Raw genomic sequence first — 17,189 nt, forward strand, 5'->3', positions numbered from 1 at the left:
AAGTCTACGCCGTCCACGCCATCTACTGTAACAAAGCCCCGCCGCGGACTTCCTATACATACAGCTCTGCTGAGAATCATCTGAGAGGGGGCAATGTATCCCTTCCCTCCTCATCAAGAGTGAGGCTGCAAATGGGCACAGTGAGGCTGCAGATGGGCACAGTGAGGCTGCAGATGGGCATTGTTGATTCTCTTTTCCACTAACAGTAGCTGCTGCATTTCCCACCCTAGGCTTATATTCAAGTCAATAAGTTTTCCCATTATTTTGTGGTAAAATTAGGTGCCTCAGCTTATATTCGGGTCGGCTTATACTCGAGTGTATATGATATTTCTTTCACTGCTACAGAATTCCTTGAAGCACCTATGAGTTCAAGTGACACCTCTGCTTCTTATATTACAGTCACATTACTGTTCTATGTTTTTCATTCTTTATGCAATAAAATATTATAAAACATAAAAGGTTTCTGCATTCCCAAAGCAGCCAGACCCATGATTTGGAGGCCATGGGCAGCAACAACATTAATGCACCAAAATTTATAAGTCAACCAATGCATCCTGACCTCTGCTCTGGGTCGCTCCATGTCTGAGATGTGTTGGGAGTTTTTCTTACTGTTGAGAAACAAATACACACCATCAGATGATGCACATTGTTACCTGATTTTGTTCAGTATATATTGAGCCTAAAGCATGACAATACATCTGCCCACATTTTCCATATTCCACGCTTTATATAATAGTAAAAATAAATGTTATTTTATATAGCACCTTTACAAGTAGCTTCTCAAAGCGGTGGTTTACAAGGAAAACACAAGAAATACACAGGATAATATAAAGGAAAAAAGGCACAATTATGTGAAAGCTTGTCTAAAGAAGAATGTTTAAAGAAGAAAGTTGTTAGATTTGATTTTTGAATGAGTTTAAAGAAAATTACTCTGATGTCCTTTGGAAGTGAACTCCAGAGTTTTGGAACAAAGCAGGAGAAGTCTCCATCTACCATTGAGTGTAGGTGAGTAGAGGATACACACAGAAGACCAGAATTTGAGGAGCAGAGGTTATGAAGGGGGGGGGGGGGTAAGTTGATAAAAGTTCAGAGATAATGGGGTGCCAAGCCATGAAGGGCCTTATAGGCTCCAGGTTAGGGATAATATGATTACTTGTACCAGACCTAATCAGGATTTTTTCTGCAGAGTTTTGAACATATTGAAGTCTACTAATAGTAGATTTAGGTACACCAGCGAGTACAGCACTGCAGTAGTCAAATGGGGAGAACACAAATGTTTGGAGAAAGTGCAGAGAAGGGTACCAAACCGATAAGAGACATGGAGGAGCTCAGCTCTGAGAAAAGATTAGAGGAACTGAATTTATTCTCTCTTGAGAAGAGAAAATTAAGGGGGGGAGATATATATATATATATATATATATATATATATATATATATATGATCAACATGTACAAATACTTAAGGGGTCCATATAGTGAACTTGGTGTTGAGTTATTCACTTTAAGATCATCACAGAGGACAAGGGGGTAATCTTTACATCTGGAGGCAAAGAGATTTTATCTCCAAATATAGAATTGTTTCTTCACAGTTATGCCTTTTACACACGATTGGAATTTCCGATGGAAAAAGTCTGACTGACTTTTTTCATCGGAAATTCCGAGGAATTCCTGTCGGAGTTTAGATAGAGAACTTGTTCTTTTACTCTGATGGAATTGCGTTGAAATTCCGATGTGATTTTGGCCGGTCAAAAGTATCACCGTGTGTACGGGGCATAAAAGCTATAAAAATGTGAAATAGGCTCTTTCCAGAGGTGGTTCTGGTCAGCTCAGTAGATTGATTTGAAAAAAGACCTGGATCCTTTTCTAAGAACATAATATAACTGGATACTAACATTAATAGATAAAGTTGATCCACGGAATATCCGATTGCCTCTGGGGTGGATCGGGAAGGATTTTTTTCTCCTGCTGTAGCAAATTGGAGCATGCTTTGCTGGAGTTTTTCGCCTACCTTTTGGATCAACTGTGGGTATAGGGTTGTGTATATGGGATTGTGTGTTTTTCTTTTAATTGGTGAACTAGATGAACTTGTGTCTTTTTTCAGCCCGACTAATTATATATAAGTTTCTCTAGTGAAAAAAAAAGTCAACAGCTTGTACCCGTGGATCAAGGGCTAAATTAGCATCAAATACCTAGATTTTTCAATTTCAAGTACAGCGCCATCTATAGATAAGCAATTAGGGCTGGCCTTACATACTGTAATTGATGGGGGGGGGGGGTACCAAAAAGCATGACTCCAGTCTTAATTGAAGGAAATTTTGGGCCATCCAAGGTTTTTATATAACCAATACAGTTAGATAGAAAAACAGCAAAAGTAGAATCCGGTTTAATATGGATGTATATCTGAGTGTCATCAGCATAGAAGTAATAACTGAGTTTGTGTGATCTAAGCAGTTGGCCAAGTAGAAACATGTAAATGCTAAAAAGTAAGGGACCCAAGATTTAGCCCTGAGGAACACCATACTTGACTCGACCAACATCACCAAGAGAACCAAAGTGACAGCAATCAGGAAGATATGACTTAATACATTTCAGAGACAATACTGAGACTCCAAATGTGGTTTCAAGGCGAGATTGAAAAATATTGTGGTCTACAGAATCAAAGGCAGAATTAAGATCCAGTGGAATAAGAATAGTTAGCGAGCCAGAATCAGAAGCTAACAGAAAGTCGTTAACAGGGCATTTTTTCAGCAGGAACGCAGTTATAACGTCTCCTATTGATAGTGGCTACTTGGGGATCTACTGTAGTGTCACTGAGATCTATAGTTACTGGTCAGAATCTATTGTTGCTGGTGAGGCCCTATTGTCACTGGGGCATCTATTGTTGCCTGTGGGGGATTTTGTTGCTGGGGGCATCTTATGTTGTTGGGGGGAGGGATCAATCAATCAGTGCTGGCAGGGATCCACTGTTGAGGGAAGGGTCTCCTGATGGCTGCTGCTGGGGGATCTATTGTTGCTTGTGGGGTCTTTTTATGAGGAGTCCTAGTGTTGCTGTGGGTCCTAGTGTTGCTGTCTGCAGGGGATCTACTTTACTGTTTTTTATGTTTTCATTAACAAATGGATACTTGGTTCTGATTTCTCTAAAAATGGTGGGACTGGGAGGTGGACAGGAGGTGGAACCAAGGGACAATGCTCTGCAGTGGTTAGGGGATGGAGGCAAGGGGTTACTCTGAATAGTGGAGCTATTGTACTGTGTTTAGGTATTACTTTTTTCAAGAAAAAAAATCAAAATTTTCCTTATTATAAGGAACAATCATAGAAGCTTGAGTTTGTTTAAGAAGCCTTACATTTTTCGAGTTGGAGGACGTAACCTGCGCAAAGCACGTGGGACCCTTTCACTGTCAAACATTGTCTGGTAGAAAAATATCCTAAGATCTTCATCTTGCAGAAGCCATACTGGGGAACTCAACAGGCCCTGAAATATACATTTTTGGTTAGAACAGATTACATGTATTGTCACTATGTTGAACATAAAATACATACTGAGTCATACATATGCAAAAAATATTATCATTATCATATATTGCTTAAATTCATGTGTGTTCTCACTTAAATCTTAGGACAAAATGTACTAAAACTGGAGAGTGCAAAATCTGGTGCGGTTCTGCATAGAAAGCAATAAGCAAAGCTTAATTGAACAAGATAAAGTTAGAAGATATATAGAAACCTGGTTATAATTAAGGCAGAGAATAGTAGATTTTTGCAAAGTCAAATATATTATGAAATGGGGGAACAGGTGGGACATATGTTGGCGATGATAGCGCAAAATCAGGAAGGTCCATCCGGTAGTCGCCATTGAAGATAGAAAGGGCGTAGTGATGTATGATACAGAGAGTATTCAAAATATATTTTTAGATTTCTACTCACGGTTGTATGAATTTGAAATGTCAAATATAAGGGAAAACGCTGAACAATTTTTAGATAATCTAATTATACCCAAATTGACTCCAATAGAAAGTGAATCTTTGGATATTCCTATAACTCTGGCAGAGTTGGAAGCTGTGGGGCAAATTCCGAATAATAAAGCGCCAGGGATGGACAGACTCCCTGTGGAGATATACAAAATATATGGTCAGATCTTGCTTTCAGAGCTTCTGGAAGTACTAAATGAAGCATACATCACACGGAAACTCCCTAAATCAATGATGGAAACAATAATGATCGTAATTTTAAAATCCGGTAAGGATCCATTAAAACCAGATTCATATCGCCCAATCTCTCTTCTCACATCAGATGTCAAGATAGCTTAGCTAGGGTTTTGGCAAATAGTGATAGACGAACATCTGACGGGACGGTTCGCAAATGCTAACCGCAAACTTTCGCGAACCACAATTTCGTGGTGGGCCCCATTGACTTTAATGGCAAGCGAACATTAAAAACCTGCAGGTCATAGAGCTGGAGGGAGGAGCCTCAAGGGAGAGTCCGCTGCCGCTGCTGCTGCGACCTCGGAGCTCCACAAGCCCCATGAATTCACCTGATGTGCGATGAGCGGCTGCTGACCCCCCCCCTCCGTAAAGCTCTGTGCGCTACGAGTGGCGATGTAAGAAGGCGGCAAGCGGGCCAAGAGCTGTGAGCCGCGCCATACTTGTCCCGCTGCGGAAGCACTGCAGAAGCACCGCAAAAAACACCTCTCCACTCCGATTCCCTCTTACCGTCACCCTGGCGGTTTGGTGCCTTGGCCCTGTGTCGGGTCCTCCCGTGTCCCCCCCCCCCCATGCTGGGGCTGGCGTTTGGCGGTTAGGAGCAGGACAGACGCATTAAGGGGTGTGGAGCGTGGTGTTTGGGGAGTGAGGGCGAGAAGCTGGTGCAGCAGTGTGTGACGCTGACCTCTCATAGACCTCACAGACCTCTCACAGATCTCTTACTGTCAAGCACGCAGCAGCACATAGCAGCAAGTAAGGCAAGTAATGCACAGACGGTGCATACAGCGGGCAGATATACAGAGTTGACACGGAGAGACGGGAGAGCCTGGCATCTGCATTTTTTCTACGAATCCCAGGTATTAGGGGTCTACCCCTTCCCCAGGCTGTAAAGTGCACAGACAGGTAAATAGAATAAAAGACAGCACCTTAACGATTTCAACAAATGGTGAGTCATCTCTCTTTACTCAATGCTACTTTGCCTAGAATAACACTCCTCTGTGTGAAGTGCTGCTGTGGATGCTAATGCTGGACTGTTTGGCCTGAGATTGGGATTTGAGACTCTTCCTCTAACACTGCAATTGAATGTCTGCTTTTTTTACTCTCTCACTCTTACTCTCACCCTGTCATTTAACTGCTGGATCTGCTAGATGTAAGACAACTGTTCAGATTGCATAATTGTAAATTTAAATGAAAGCCGCTCAACCGGCATAGGTCCGTTTATGGGGTTGTTTGGCTGATTATCTTTATCATTTTGTCGTCATACCGGAAAAGAGGGCAGCAAGAATGAAAGGCCGCCCAGTAAGGGGAGCCGTAGCTAATGCCCCCAAAATAAGCACTAGTCCGGGCACTTGAAAAAACATATGACTCAAAATGGTTCTAAAGATAACCCTAGTAAAATAGCGGGGACTAAAAGCAGATTATCAGAGGGCCAACAGAGAAACGGACAGAACAGAACAATCTGAAATCGTTACAATTGCAGAGACAGAGGAGGAAGCTGTGGGATTATACAGAGCCAGTCATAAAGAGCTACCGCCATCAAAAGGAGAGTTATTAGAGATGTTCTCAAGACCAGAACTATCCATTTCTAGGATAGAGCTCTCGCTAAAAAATGAGATATCGATAGTACATGATGATATGAACCACCTATTAAGAAGAATTGAAGAAACCGAGGAAAAATTGGACAGCCAAGCAGATGAAGTGAGGGAACAGAGGGAACAAAAGAATATGCGGTACCGAATGGAAGATCAAGAAAACTGGAACCAGAGGAAAAAACTTGAGCATTTGCAGGTTACCAGATCAGGAAGGAGAAGATCTCCAAGAAAAATTGGATAAAGTATTTGGCCAAATATTGGGTAAAATAGAAAACAAAAAAATTAAATTTGAAAGATTCCACCGGATTAGAAAACCGACAGAAATGGCAGCGGAAATACCCAGAGATGTGATCACGAGATTTCATAACTTCCAAGAAAAAGAACAGATCTGGCAGTGTCTGAAATCTAAAAAAAAACAGCTATGTACAACAAGGTCAACTTACAGATCTTTCCGGGCCTGGCTACCGAGACCCTCCCCAGAAGGAGATTATTAAAACCCCTACTTGAGCACTTAAAAACGCATAGTATTCAATACTCATGGGGTTACCCAGCGTGTTTAATTGGGAGCAAAGTTTTGTAAGAGACTTGATATTCCACTGATAGAGATTCCACGGCTGGAGGGAACCGCACAAGAAGATGTCCCACATATCCGAACAACAGACATGGCACCTTATCTCAGGAAATAAAAGAGGAAAATAAATACATAAACGAACTGAAACGAAAATCAAATAAGTAAAAAAAAAAAAAAAAGAGAGGGAAGGGAGAGGGGGATGGTATGGGAGTTGGTGAGAGGGTTAGGGGTAGGAAGGGGAGTTGGAGGGAGGGTGGGTATGGATGAGGGATCTCTCCGAAATTTCAGTAATAAGATACTGGATGTGGCTTGGTACCGATGCTTAATAAAAACCTGTAACGAGCAATCGCGGGTGCACGGCGGTGATCACGCCCGCCAGGCACGTGCATCGGCACCAGGGGCGAGCGCCCCTAGTAGCTGAAATGCAAAATCATGTTATATTACATGATTTTGCGCAGCCGAGCCGACCTGCCGTCGTAAAACTACGGTGGGCGGTCGGCAAGAGGTTAAATGTTTTTGTGCTTGGAGTTTGGCTTTAAGTGACCCTATCAGTACAAAAAAAAAAAAGGATTTTTCTAAATGAAATGGCAAGACTTATGGACTGTGTGGATAGACAGTGCTTTTAAAATTAGATAGACATTCGGGGAAAAAGGTCACCCAGTAGCTGGCTGGCATTGGATAAAAAAAGCATTTCATTTAGCAGAATTTCTGTGACTTCAACATATACTGCATATGTTAAGTTTGTGCATGTGTAAGTGTAACATTATCATTGTTCATGTATTATCCAGGATCAGTATCTATCCAATATGCTGTCCATAGATGACACACCCATGTAAACTCCCATGTCTTTATCAAAGTTTTTATAATCTTGTAAATGCATACATCTGAAAATGCTCAGACTTCAAACCTTCAGTTTGCAAAGAATACCCAATCACGTGCAAGGAAAAGAAAAAAAAAACACATCATTTTTACTTGCACATGATTGGATGATGGAAGTCAGGAGAGCTTCTGCTCATTTACTAAGCTCTGGAGCAACTCCACTTTGGAAAGTGCACAGTCTGTTTGCCTTTAGTAAATCAACCCCCAAGTATTGTGGTCTCGGCACGTGTACAACCCCATCTGGCTGCCTTTTCAGGGGGTATACCATGGCTCAATCACCTATTTTTCTACCCCTAGGAAGGGAAATTCACTCCTGAAGAGTTATCATAGGAAAAAAGTTGTCTCCGCTGAAGCTTTATCACCAATCCGTGTTTCCACGACAACCCCAAATTTTCTAAATCCAATTGTTACAGGGACAGAAAGTGAGGTGGAACCTTCTAAACAGGGGCACAGACAGCAAAACAAACATTACATGGGTATGAATCCTTCCCAATGCTAAAAAATGTAAAAAAAAAATTTTTGGCTGAAGTTTCACTTAAATTTTTTTTACCTGTTGCGACTTACATACAAAATCAACTTAAGAACAAACCTACAGTCCCTATCTTGTTGTAACCCAGGGACTGCCTGTGCTCCTGTCAGGCCTAGTCAATCAACAGAAACTCAAGGACTACTGTTTAATGGTCAGTGTCATAGGATCTCTGAAAAATAATAATGTTGCTGAGCACTGGGATCTCCCTGGAATAATAGCACAGATTTGTAATTTTCCTGAAAGATCCACCATCAGACTGTTCTGCTCAGTCCAGCCATTGAACATCTAGCTCCTTCCCAGATTCATCATTCGTGTTTAACTTACTGCATCGGTGACTTTGTTCTAACTGAGGTTCAAATTTTTGCACTTTCAAGTGAGATTTTCTGAGCACAGCAAGTTTTGCAACTGTCAGTATGTGTGATTGGAAACTAAGGGCATTGTTTAACGCAAGGACATAGTCTGAGTACAAGCACATAAGAAACCAATTCACAAAAGCAGAGCATTTAAATTCCTAATACCTGACAGTACTAAAATGTATAAAGGAAATTTTCGAAATGTCATATGAATTTCTGAAAATATATTACATTAGCAAAGACTGAAGCTAAAAAAAAAGCTAATGATATAGAATTAAATACTATATTAAGTTTTACAATTATGTAAGCTTAGTTTAAAAAAAAATACTGAAAATATAGGACTTTTCATATAAATTAAGAAACTACATTTTAAAGGGCAAAACACAAATGAGACATTAAATTATTTTTTTCATGTGCCGCAGCCCCACACAGGTGTTGCCAGTTTCAAATGATCTGCTGACAGATGTAGCTAATGGATTGACTTGCCAAAGGCAAATAGGTTGTTCACATTGCAAGGGAATTTCGCCAGAACCTAGGGAACGTGGTAAAGTTTCACTTTGCAAAGAATACCCAATCACATGCAAAAATTGGAAAAAAAAAACATTTTATTAAAAGCAAATTAGATTTTTGAATAAAAATGAATTGGCAGGAGAGAGAAAACTAATAACAGAGAATTAAAAGGGGTTCTTGAGAATGGGTCAGTTTTAAAAAGACTTAAAGTGGCTGTACAATCACTTTTACCGACAGGTAAGCCTATATTAAAGCTTACCCGTTGATGCTGGAAATATCTCCTAAACCTCCACGGTTTAGGAAATATTTACAAGAAAGCCATGGACCGATGTCTACGGCACATGTGCACTTTAGAAAGGGCAGATCGTGCCGTTTCTAAAGAGGCCATGCCGTGATTGGTGGCTTAAGATGGACGCTCGCTGTCAGTTGGGACAGCGGGCTTCGGTTTCAGGTGTGCGATGCATAGTAGCCCATTATGCTTTACCTTTGCAGAGAAATAAATAGGAAGTAAAACTCATCAGGGTTCACTTCCTGTTTAAATAGAACTTTGTGTAGAATACAAAACATCTGTTAGCAGGTATGATTTTATTGCAGAATATTCCTACCGGCCTGCTACCAAATTTCTAAAAGATTGCACCCCGAGATGTACATACGCAGCTCAATGTACAGTCCCAGAATGCCTTGGGGTCTAGATCATTTATCTCCCTGTGCACATGTGTGGGAGCTATTTCATCCTAGCCAGTAACATGGCCAAAGATACCAAACCCAAAGAGAGACCAGGCGAAGATGTTGACACCAGCAAAGAGGTGCGCATCCAATGCATTACTGGAGCAGATATGAATATAGGGGACTTCAGTTCTGTTTTAGGTTTACATTTGAATATTGGACTTGATTCCCTTTAAGGCTTGGTTCACACCGTCGCCGCATCCGTGGCTCAGCAGGGGCCCAGTGCGTGCTGGTTCACCGTTTCAGGTCTGATTTCAGCCCAAATTTTGAGCTGAAATCGAACTTGAAATGAACCAAAAAAGGCACGTGTTTTTACGGCACACCGCACCGGACCCACTGCGGAGATATGTGAACCGGCTCCATTGAGAGCCAGTCACATTCTCCTGCTATGCGAATTGGATGCAGGGAAATTTGCATAGGTGTGAACCGAGCCTTAATGACATTTGTATGATCCAGAAAGGAAAGGAAAGGGTTAGTGTGCATGGGGAGTTGTATTGTGCCCCTGACTGACGTTTTTGATGGATGTAGAATACAGTGATTGGATTTTGAATTGGATTTTATGGAGCAGTGTATACTTGTGTTCATCGTTATTTCTGCAATCCGGTTGCAATGCGAACGTGTGGTAAATGTGTGGAAAGCACATTTCAAATGCAAGCCATTTTCCCTGACAGCCTTCCATACTTGACTTAATCCTGAGTCTGTTGTTTTTGAACAGTACCCCTAGGTTTAGTTATAAATTATACATATTAAAATAAGCCAAACTAATATTGAATTAGGCCACATCTATCAACTCAGCAGGAATATAAAAGAACCTTAATAAAATGCCAACAAGCATTTAAATTGCAGATTAGATTTAATGCTGTTAAATTTAAGGTTTATATACCCGAGCTGTGATAATAGCATGACCCCTATATTACAGTTGGGGAAAAAAAGCTGGAGTAAGACTTAGGAATACCATTAGCAGTAAACTAAGTAGCAGCACTCATTGCCATGCAGTCGATGTAAAAATCACATCAAATCCTGGAATGTAGAAAATGGGAATACTAAATGCTGGTATATGAAGAAAATATGGTATTACCCTGTATAAATACATTCATAGACCACATGTTGACAAAGGGATAATAGTCTAAGCACTGCACTGTACAAAAAAAAAGTTTGGGGATCGAACCAAAGATGGGCAACTAAATTAATAAAAGTTATGAAAGATGCCACGGGGTAATGATTGTTGATACAGAACAGATTTTCCTAAGAATAGTTGCAATCATCTAGGATAGGAACATGAGTGTCATAGATTCACTACCGGCCTGCTACCAAATTTCACAGTGGTTAACTAATGGTTACAAGAGCACAGAGTAATTGCAGAGACTGGTGCCAAGACTTCCTATTTAATCCCCCCAGCTGCACAGAGACTTTGCTGTCTGATCTGCAGCTGATCTGTACCTGTGAAACCTGTTCCTGAGATCCTGATTCTTGCCTTGTTGACACACTCTGCTTGTATCCTGACCATTCTCTGCCTGTCGTCTGTATCTGCATCTGATCGTCTGTTACCAATCCCGGCTTGTCTGACTATGTATTCAGTGTCTCCTCAGCTCTGCACCTACCAGCCTGCTTCCTGTTCCTGATTCCTGCTGCATCAGCTGAACTGACGACACCTCCCATTCAACCTGCTGGTCTATCCTGGTGACACATCTGCTACGCCGAAGACGACCCAGGCACCCATACAACGCCAGCCTCTTGCGTCCACTGTTGTAACATCGGTGGCCCTTGAGCTGGGGTTGTACATAAAGCCTTCCCACTGCATGTCAGGCTCATCCATCAGGTACGTGACAAAAAATAGTGGCAATGAGTGAAACATTTTAAAAGAACTAACACAATTATTTCACCTGTATATGAAAGGTATGTACTATTAAGTGGTACTGTAACTAAACTATAAATATGGAGTGTGTAAACCATACCTTCATGTATGCATTGAGAAGGGGGATGCGACCCTCAGCAATATCCTTCTTGTTTCCAACAAAAATCTTTGCTAGAAGACAAGGACACAGACAGATGTTAAGGACAAAAGAAATAACTGATCATCATACTGTCAAATACAAGTTAAATTGGGCTGCAGAAGAGTACATGTCCCTTGACATTAAAAAAAACAGAGGTACAGACAGCGCCAATTACAGAGGAGCCACAAGAGACACAAAAATGTTCAGTCATATCTCTTGAGAAAGGAGAATTTCATCTCTCAGATCACTAACACTACAGCCACATACCTGGCAAAGGGGGCAGGGAGCAAATATATGGCGCAACTCCATTCTCTGGTCCATAATTCTGCTCTAGCTTAGCGTGCAGAGTAAAGAACTGGCTGTATCTTCTGTATATAAAATACTTACTGCCACCTTTTGTTTTAACCTCAATGACAAATGTCTGCAGAAAGAAAGAAAAGAAGGCACTAATATCACTATATACAGTACATGGTACTATTTAGCATATTTTTGTTTTTACTGTATATTTATAGTATTAAAGTTATTTTTTTATTGGGGAGGTCTGAGTTTGGCTGATCACAGTGTGCTCCACCATTGTGATCCCAGTGCCAACAGACTCCCTTTGGTCTTTTCTTGAACCTTGCCCAACAGACACACCTCACTTAACAAAAGCTTTCAATCTTATTGACTCCCATAACATTGACAAGGTGGGGGGCAACTAAATGTGAGGGGGGTTCCAAAATACTTAATCTTTTTGTTTTACTTGAAGGGAGCAGCGATTGGCGACACAAGACACAGGCAGTGGAGGAGATTAAAGCATTCACTCTCTTTTTCACCAGTAGACCTTCTGGAGTATATATATATATATATATATATTTTTTTTTACTTACAAAGTTGCTGTTTACCCCTCGATAAACAGTTTCCAAATAATGCATATAAGCGTATCTTCAATGTTTGTTCATTTACTGTATTTTCTTTTTTTTTAAGTGTATTTTGTGCGTGTACTCGAGAGAGGAGCCGGACTGCAGGAGTAGGCAGGCGTCCCCCAGAGGCAATCTGCCACCTTTGTCCATGCCCCGGGTGGCAATGGCGGGTGTGTGAGGGGGTCCTCCCACACAGCCCGCCCTACCTGCTCCGCTTTGAAGCCCAACGGGGCAGAGGGACTCCCTATAAGGGAGTGAGAGGATTTGCCTGCTCAACCAGCCCTGTTAGTCCTTCGCCTCTCTTTTTTTTTTAGAGACCACGTGGTCAAAGTGCGTGCAGGTTAACCCAATTTCGAGTGCGTGTAAGTGTGGTGGTTTTTGTGGGAGGGGGGTGGGCGTACTAAGCGCAGGCTTACCTCGCATAGCACACCCACCGGGAGCCGGTCTGAGACCACCAAACTTAATTCACATGTAGCCGAGACCGGGATCCGAACCCCTAGCTGCAGAGGTGAATGGCTTGTCAGCGCAGTGCCAATCGCGTTGAGCCACCGCAGCTCCCTCTTGTTCATTTACATCTCAGTTTTCACTTTCTCATGTATACAAGCTGTCAGGAAGGGCATGCCAGTAGACAACATGGTTCTTCTAATCTAGGCGGACTACTGTGCCTCTTCACAGGCTAACTCCTGCTTCCTCTTGTACACGTATGAATTTGTAGACTACTTATGCCCAAGCATATAGGCATGTGCAGAGGTGCGTGTACACGTGCCCAGGTGACAGATGTTGTCACCAAATAGACTATTTAAACTGTGTCAGTGCTCAGGATCAATGCTGCTTTGTATACTGTGACCCTGTAATTATGTATCCTGATTCCAGTTGCTGACCCAGCTTGTCTGAACACTCTCTGAACTCCATCTGCACGGACCACGGCTTGTCTTTGAACTCATCTTCTGTCTGCTCCATTTGCTTATCTTCCACTGATTGGCTCCTGACCCGACTTGTACTCAGACCATGCGCTTGCCTGCTCCTTTGTACTTGATCCCTCTTGCCAGTGTATGACCCGGCTTGCCTGACTTTGCTTCCTGACACATCCTGCTGTTCTACAGTGTGCTACCGTCTGCCATCCACCAGCTGTTTACCAGCCCACCTGCTTCACTGAAGACTACTGATGACCTCTTCTGCCTGGCGTGGATACCCACTCTGTTACTTGTAAGACCTACAGGGACTTGTATTATATACCATATATTTGTAATCAACCATTAGCATAAAAATTATATTATTGTTATTATAATTGCGCAGAATCGTATTCAAAACTAAATATGAATAAAATTATCACTAACTAAATCTTTATATATCAATTGTATAAATTCATAACTCCTAGTGCATATACTTAAAGTGCAAACAATATCAGCAAAGTAAAGTGCAATAATCCTAGAAAAATTATATGTGAAACGTCTAGTTTAAATAAAAAGAAGTGCAAGTGCAACAATAGAAAAAGTTCAAGTGCAAAATATAATTACATAGTTACATAGTTAGTCAGGTTGAAAAAAGACACAAGTCCATCCAGTTCAACCACAAAAAATAAAAAAATAAAATAAAAAAACACAGTAAAATCCTATACATCCAACTCCATACCCACAGTTGATCCAGAGGAAGGCAAAAAACCCCAGCAGAGCATGATCCAATTTGCTACAGCAGGGGGAAAAATTCCTTCCTGATCCCCCGAGAGGCAATCGGATTTACCCTGGATCAACTTTACCTACAAATCTTAGTACTCAGTTATATTCTGTACATTTAGGAAAGAATCCAGGCCTTTCTTAAAGCAATCTACTGAGCTGGCCAGAACCACCTCTGGAGGGAGTCTGTTCCAAATTTTCACAGCTCTTACTGTGAAAAAACCTTTCCGTATTTGGAGGTGAAATCTCTTTTCCTCTAGACGTAAAGAGTGCCCTCTTGTCCTCAGTGTTGACCGTAAAGTGAATAACTCAACACCAAGTTCACTGTATGGACCTCTTATATATTTGTACATGTTGATCATATCCCCCCTTATTCTCCTCTTCTCAAGAGTGAATAAATTCAGTTCTTCTAATCTTTCCTCATAGCTGAGCTCCTCCATGCCTCTTATCAGTTTGGTTGCCCTTCTCTGCACTTTCTCCAGTTCTCCGATGTCCTTTTTGAGAACTGGTGCCCAAAACTGAACTGCATATTCCAGATGAGGTCTTACTAATGATTTGTACAGGGGCAAAATTATATCTCTGTCTCTGGAGTCCATACCTCTCTTAATACAAGAAAGGACTTTGCTCGCTTTGGAAACCGCAGCTTGGCATTGCATGCCATTATTGAGCTTATGATCAACTAAAACCCCCAGATCCTTCTCCACTACAGATCCCCCCAGTTGTACTCCCCCTAGTATGTATGATGCATGCATATTCTTAGCCCCCAAGTGCATAACTTTACATTTATCTACATTAAACCTCATCTGCCACTTAGTCGCCCAATTAGACAGAGCACTGAGGTCGGCTTGTAAATTGGAGACATCCTGCAAGGACGTTATTCCACTGCATAGCTTGGTGTCATCTGCAAAGACAGAAATGTTACTTTTGATCTCAGACCCAATATCATTTATAAATATATTGAAAAGTAAGGGTCCCAGCACTGAACCTTGGGGTACACCACTGATAACATTGGACCATTCAGAGTAAGAATCATTAACCACGACTCTCTGAATTCTGTCTTTCAGCCAGTTTTCTATCCATTTACAAACTGATATATCCAATCCTGTAGACCTTACCTTACACATGAGCCGTGTGTGCGGAACTGTATCGAACGCTTTTGCAAAATCCAAATATATCACGTCCACAGCCACGCCTCTGTCCAGGGTTTTACTTACCTCTTCATAAAAGGAAATCAGGTTTGTCTGACAACTTCTGTCTTTCATGAATCCATGCTGTCTGCTGCTTAAATAGTTTTTTTCCAGCAAGAACTCATCCATGTGGTCTTTTATTAAACGTTCCAGTATCTTCCCAACTATAGAAGTTAAACTAACAGTTAAACTAACTAACAATTACGTCATAAATGATCCAGAAGAATACTTATTTCAAAAATTCAGATGTCAGTAAATATGGAAGAAATCCAGAGGATGTTGAATGACAAAACGCGTAGGCAGGGCTAGGATGCTGACATCATTGGTTTGATCGTGCTCGTGGGGGATTATCAACAACTACAAAAGAGCCTTTACACCTTCATCATGTAAGTGTTCTGTTTACTTTTGTTTTAATAAAGCCTTTTAAAATTATGTTTTGCCATGGAAACTCTTCTCCTTTTGTCTTCATTTATGGGTGGCCATGACCTACATGTGAGTCTATGAATACAAGAGACAAGGAGTGGGAGCCAATACCCTGGAGATGTAACCCTTTGGAGAGCTATATACAAAAAGCACAACTGCTGGTTTGTAACTTGATCAGCCATTGTATCTGGTGAGTCATTATAGGCTGGATGGTGACGGATCACACTGGGTGTAATATTGGAGCATTTTTCAGTATTTCTTTAGAGGATTTCTTCCATATTTACTGACATCTGAATTTTTGAAATAAGTATTCTCCTGGATCATTTATGAATTACATTTTTTGAATTGATTATTTATTTTTTGCACTTTTTTTCTATTTAAACTGGACTTTACACATAGTTTTTCTACGATTATTGCATTTTGTTTTGCTGATAGTGTTTTCACTTTAAGTATATGCACTAGGAGTTGTATACATTTATACATTGTAAGGAATTGATATATACAGATTTTGTTAGTGATAATTGTATTCATATTTAATTTTGAATATGATTTTGCACCCTTGTAATAACAATTTTATAATTTTTATATTATACTGAATACTGTGCATGTATATTGTGAAGATTGAGGTTGGGATTACAGGCTAGCCCTGCTTATTATCTCCTTAGGTTTTTACCGATTATTAGTGGCAGCTGTTTGTTTTAATCCTTGCCGTTTGTAAATTGTATACTCTCTTCCAACAACACAGTTGGCGCTGGCATATTTTTTACACCACAGGCACTCGTGCCACTCGGCACTTCTGCGCCTTCTGTTCACACTGTCTGCCAGCGGCCCCCGAGTCAGAGGTGTAAGGGAGGTCTTCCTCATCATTTCAGGCTCTGCTATCAGGTATGCGATACAAGCATTAACCTTTCCGTGACCCATTATGAGCACTAAACCCTCAGGCCCGGATTCACGTAGGAGATACGACGGCGTATCTCCAGATACGTTGTCGTATCTCTGAGTCTGAGGCGTCGCATCTTGGCGCCTGATTCAAAGAATCAGATACGCCAGAATTAGTATAAGATACGACCAGCGTAAGTCTCCTACGCCGTCGTATCTTAACTGCATATTTACGCTGGCCGCTAGGGGCGTGTACACCGATTTACGCCTAGAAATATGTAAATCAGCTAGATACGCCAATTCCCGAATGTACGCCCGGCCGTCGCATTACAGATACGCCGTTTACATTAGGCTTTTTCCGGCGTAAAGTTACCCCTGCTATATGAGGCGTATATGAGGCGTACCAATGTTAAGTATGGACGTCGGGCCAGCGTCGAATTTTCCGTCGATTACGTAGTTTGCGCAAGTCGTTCGCGAATAGGGCTGTGCGTAATTTACGTTCACGTCGAAAGCATTGGCTTCTTGTGGGTTAATTTGGAGCATGCGCACTGGGATACTTTCATGGACGGCGCATGCGCCGCTCGTAAAAAGCGTCATTTACGTGGGGTCACAGTAAATTTACATAACACACGCCAACATCTTCCACATTTGAATTAGGCGGGCTTACGCCGGCCTATTTACGCTACGCCGCCGCAACTTTGGTTTGTGAATACTGCACTTGCCTGTCAAAGTTGCGGAGGCGTAACGTAAATAGGATACGTTACGCCCGCACA

The 17,189-nt window shown here is 41.4% G+C and overlaps 1 protein-coding gene across 1 annotated transcript in view; it reads right to left on the minus strand.

Annotated features, from left to right (window-relative positions):
* NCF4 (neutrophil cytosolic factor 4) overlaps positions 1–17,189 on the minus strand; it is a 49,174-nt gene that overhangs the window by 17,770 nt on the left and 14,215 nt on the right. Inside the window, exons 4-7 of the mRNA XM_040359441.1 lie at positions 11,620–11,773; positions 11,314–11,384; positions 3,344–3,471; positions 560–608 (exon numbers count right to left, since the gene is read on the minus strand). Coding sequence (XP_040215375.1) covers positions 560–608; positions 3,344–3,471; positions 11,314–11,384; positions 11,620–11,773 — 402 coding nt within the window. The remainder of the gene's footprint in view (positions 1–559; positions 609–3,343; positions 3,472–11,313; positions 11,385–11,619; positions 11,774–17,189) is intronic.

This window comes from Rana temporaria, chromosome 7 (assembly GCF_905171775.1).
Source record: "Rana temporaria chromosome 7, aRanTem1.1, whole genome shotgun sequence".
In the NCBI taxonomy this organism is placed as follows: Eukaryota; Metazoa; Chordata; class Amphibia; order Anura; family Ranidae; genus Rana; species Rana temporaria.